Here is a 5,056-nt window from a genome sequence, read left to right on the forward strand (position 1 = left end):
TCCTCCCCAAGTACTTTAAACACAACAAACTCGCGAGCTTCCAGCGCCAGCTCAACTACTTTGGTTTCCGCAAGTGGACCAAGACCCAGTCGCACGTGTGCACGTTCAGCCACCCCGAGTTCAACCGCAGCTCGACGCTCGAGACGACGCCGATCGCCCGCAAGCGCGAGGGCTCGCCGGCGTCGTCGCGGTCATCGTCGCCGTCCATGTCGCCAATGATGATGGTCGAGAGTCTCTCGGTGATGGAGCTGCCGTCGCTCGACCTCCTCGAGGACCTCTTTGGGTCGGATGCGAACAAGCACGAGGACGAGGACATGAGCGTGGACGCGGCTGACTGGGCGGTATGCGCGGACCTGCTGGACGGCAGCGACATGACGTGGCTGTCGACACTCGAGTCACTCGACTTTAGCGTTGTCGTCTGAAGCGATAACAAACCAATCTATTTATTCCGAATTTTTGAGAATCGAAATACAACGCATTTAACTATTCTTTCTTCAAGAGCTTTCTCGTTTTATGTACAATTGCTGCCGAGCTACAAGGCTCAAGACGGCCAGTCACGAGCACCGAGTCACATCAATGAGGGCAACTTTGAGTCGCTCATGGCACTCTAAAATCGCAATCTCAACAAATCGCATGATAGTTGACACCTTGCATATTAATAAACAGAGTTCCAACTGCCAGTATCGACTTTTGAAGTACCTACCGTTGCGCGTGCCAGCTCATTTCCCGTTGCACCTTTTCTTACCATGCCGATCGATACGAATGACAAAGTCATGTACTGCGGAAGTCGCGGCCACGCCAAGCAAGAGCCCGAGCCTTCGACTGTCCCGGCTCCATCAACCCCTTCAACTACCCTGTGCTCGCCGCCGGCCGTGCTCAGTAGCAACGAAGATGGCGACGATGACAGTGACGTTGTCGCCATCACGCCTGTGGCCAAGAGCCTCGACCAGAAGCCTTTTGCGATGGTCGAGTCCCGCATGACGAACGCGCTCGTCAGTGCTCATGGAACCACGCTATTGATTCTCATGCCGTTCTGGATTGCCTAGGCCTTTGACCTCCATACGTTTCTCAAAACGCGGCACGCGGAGGTTGCCCGCACGACGCTGTGGTCGCTAGTCGCAATCGGTAAAAAATTGCCCACGGCGATGGCCTTCTCAGAGTGCCTCGATGTCGTGGAGACCTCGACCCCGTCGTACCACCAGACGGTCGAGATCTGCGCGTTGCTCACCTTCATTTTGACCGTGCGTCGCTTGGTCACGTCATACCCGAGTACCCCGACCAATGGGAGACAGTGGCAGCGCTCCTGCTGACCGTTGCGACCATCCCCATGGATGACACCTGGCACCGGTAGCTCGTTTTTACTGTTACGTGGGCTGACATATCGGTGAGAGTAGGACGATGATCGTGCTGCGCCTCATTGTCTATCTTTTGGCCTGCGATGCAACTGTCATCCAGTCGCGGAAGGGCGGAAGCTCCGCATGGGTCAAGCGAACCCGACTTTATGCAATCATGTCGTCTGCACCGAGCACGTCGACGGACCCGGACGCAGGCGTCAACAACCACGCAATCTTGGAAGCGATCGACGCGATCCTAATGCTCTGGAAGCGCGTGTACGACTCGGACGAAAGCAAGCCGGACGGCGACGATGCCAGAGAGACGTGCGTTGCGACTGTGCGGCTCCTCGAGATGCTGGTCGGCGTCACCGACCAGCTCGAAAACTGCCTCCACCGCATCTTGTACCACGTTGCCGATTTCTCGCGGCCGTCGCGCTGCACGTTTCTGCACGTACTGTCACTATGATTGTCTGGAATACGAGCCACATTTGGTGACTAGACGTTGCAAGAGCCTTACGTGAAGACGTTTCTCGCCACGCTGTACCTTGGCAAGATGGTCACGTCGCGCAGCAAGGTAGATCTTTTCTGCTTCCTCGATCGACATATGCTATCGAGGTGGTGTAGGAGCACGAGTGGTTCCATGCCATCGTCGAAGGCCTCGCTGGGATGAAGTACAAGCCCTGGGCGGGTACAACATTCTGCTTTCAAAATCATATCTCAAGACGCACACAGGTGCCGCGACGGTGAACGACGACAATTTTATCAAGGACCTCAAGCACTTTGCTGGGATGCACGCGGAGACTTTCCTACGCAGAAAGAGCGCCAAGAGCGTCGTGTCGGGCATTTTCAAAGCCGTTTTGAGCAAGTAGCATTTGTCGGACTCGCGGCATCGCCTATGGACCAGTAGCTCAAGTTGACGAGATGGTGTTTAGTCCAACCTCATGACGAACCTTGTTCATCCAAGCAAGTAGTGTGCCCTTGATCCCAGGCAAGGAAGAGATGTATGGGATACGGCCTTTTTTGCAGCCAACTCGCCAACGGGCGCGAATCGTGATTTCTAGGACAGCGCAACGCCCCAGAACCAAATAGAAACTGACTGACATTGTTGTCGACGAAAGTTGTTTTTCATGTCATTTGCCACACATCTAATGGCCGCTAGCGAGGATGTGTTTCACGTAGTACTTCAGTCCGACTACACTCATCTAATGCATGATTCCGCGCGTTCGGCCGCAAGACCGAGATCGCCAACAATTTCCACGTCGTCTTCATTTTCCGATTCGATTCGACATGCGCGCTATGCTTTACAGTTTCTCTGCGTCCCACGGCCGTTGGTTCATCCCCGATGCAACCAAGCTGGTGGTTGGTGCCAAGGACAGCGTCGTCACTCAACCCGATTGGGGCATTGCAGTCTCAGGTCCATGCTACATCCACACCATGTAGACGACAAGCTGCCCTCGCTCTTGATGTAAGGCATGCGTGTCGGTCTCAACTTGGCCAGATTCGTGATGGCCGAGAGCCCGACATGAAACTGTTGCATATCCGATAATGAGCTAGTACGACGCACTCAAACGCGAGGCACTCATACATATACCAAAACAAGCATTTTCTATGCTATCCACTCTCACCCGCGACTTTACATTGCGAGGCAACAGGGTATCGTCAACGATTCAGAACTTTTGTCTTTCGATTCTCGATCATTCGGAATAAATAGATTGGTTTGTTATCGCTTCAGACGACGATATCGAAGTCGAGTGACTCGAGTGTCGACAGCCACGTCATGTCGCTGCCGTCCAGCAGGTCCGCGCATACCGCCCAGTCGGCCGCGTCCACGTTCATGTCGTCGTCCTCGTGCTTGGTCGCATCCGACCCAAAGAGGTCCTCGAGGAGGTCGAGCGACGGCAGCTCCATCACCGAGAGACTCTCGACCTTCATCATTGGCGACACGGACGGCGACGATGACCGCGACGACGCCGGCGAGCCCTCGCGCTTGCGGGCGATCGGCGTCGTCTCGAGCGTCGAGCTGCGGTTGAACTCGGGGTGGCTGAACGTGCACACGTGCGACTGCGTCTTGGTCCACTTGCGGAAACCAAAGTAGTTGAGCTGGCGCTGGAAGCTCGCGAGTTTGTTGTGTTTAAAGTACTTGGGGAGGACCTCGTTCTCGAGGCGCGTGACGTTGTAGAGCTGGATGGCGGCGCCATCGGCCGACCACGAGATGATGCTGGGGTCTTCGGTGGTGAGAATGGAGTAGAGGTGGCGGAGGAACTTGGGCACGCCGGTGGTGCGGGTCTTCTTGGAGGTCGTCATGGTTGTTGTTGTTGTTGTTGTTGTGGTTGGTGTTGTTGGTGAGAGGCAATTGTAAGAATGAAGAGAGGTGTGCAAAGTGAAGGTCGTGTGATAGGAAGGTTCGAGCGCGGTTCTCAAGACACCACGTGGTGACAGGCAAGCTTTTACAGGTCCATCCCGAAACTGCCGAATCGGCGTCTCTCGGTACTGCCAAAAGACACCGAGACGCAGACGATGCTGGCAGACGCTGTGGGATGGACGGTGTGACATGTATCGGCGTCGTCGCTCCCGATTGCCTCGTCCCCGGGAATTGCCATGGCACAAGCGCATGTGCATATCGCAGCACGCTTAAACGTCTGCGACCTGTTTGGTGCATCCCTTGCCAGGGCTGAAGTTTTGCTCTATGACGTAGAGTACTGTGGTGGGCCCGTTCAGTCGGTCAGCATGGCATACAACGGTTTCGCCTTGTACGACTCTCGAGTGGGGTAATAGCCGATTCGATTGACCTCTAGCCATTAGGAGCAGCGCGGCGGGTGAGGATCGACAAGATAGCACAATGACTATCTAACGTACTGTCGACTCGTCGTGTCTATCTGGACGGCATCAACTCAACCTTTACTGCGCCTGGAAGTACCACGTAAGCAAGAGCGAGTTCGGATGAACAGTATATCAACAATGAGTAGGTCCTATAATTGAGCGCGAACGGCGGATCAGCCGCGGTTCGACGACATTCCAAAATCGATGTCTGTGCGGCGCATAGCATACTCTCGACTACCTCGTACGGTAGGATGTGGGTGGAATAGAGACTAGGCATTGGCTATAATTCGGAAATGGAGACCAGGCATTGGTCGATTTTATTTAAACGGCACAGGCCGGAGACGAGGCATTGGTCTAAATTTAAGTAATTCAATCTAGCACTCGAAGTTCGTCGAAGTTCGAAATTCGGATCTTCATATCTTCGACACGAACCCGCCGACCGTTTCGGCCGTTGCATCGGCAGTTACAGAACTATGGACTGCCGCAGCTCCGCGGCAAGTGGCCGACGATGCACGCGCGAGTGAGCGACCTCAATGGCCGGTCGTGCTTGTCTTTCGTAGTGTGCTGTCCAAGCCACACGCGCACAGCTCGCGCGCACCTGTCGCGTGGCGGCCAAGCGAGCGCAACGAGTGGCATCGTACCAGACGAAATCTCCAGCGCCGAGCTCGGAGCTCAATGAGCTACCACGTCTCGATGACCACTACACGACTACGACTCTCGACGACAGCTTGGAGCGACAGTTGCAGCGCGCGATCCCTAGACATGGCAACTCTGCGTGGCGCCACGCCACATTTTGTACAATTGTTGTCACATCCCATACATTTCTGGACGTAGCAGCCATGCAATGGCGAATATAGATCGATATTAACTACTGCTAGTGTTGTCTTTGACGAAGGCAGCAT

The 5,056-nt window shown here is 54.8% G+C and overlaps 1 protein-coding gene across 1 annotated transcript; it reads left to right on the forward strand.

Annotated features, from left to right (window-relative positions):
* Positions 1-1,398: 1,398 nt before the first annotated feature.
* Positions 1,399-2,203, forward strand: SPRG_06862 (hypothetical protein; the record flags this gene model as incomplete). The annotated part of the gene is made up of 4 exons (XM_012346328.1): positions 1,399-1,785; positions 1,834-1,908; positions 1,959-2,022; positions 2,067-2,203. 4 exons carry the CDS (start codon positions 1,399-1,401, stop codon positions 2,201-2,203), a joined length of 663 nt encoding a protein of 220 aa, XP_012201718.1.
* Between the last annotated feature and the right edge of the window lie 2,853 nt (positions 2,204-5,056).

This window comes from Saprolegnia parasitica (genome assembly GCF_000151545.1).
Source record: "Saprolegnia parasitica CBS 223.65 unplaced genomic scaffold supercont2.28, whole genome shotgun sequence".
In the NCBI taxonomy this organism is placed as follows: Eukaryota; Oomycota; class Saprolegniomycetes; order Saprolegniales; family Saprolegniaceae; genus Saprolegnia; species Saprolegnia parasitica.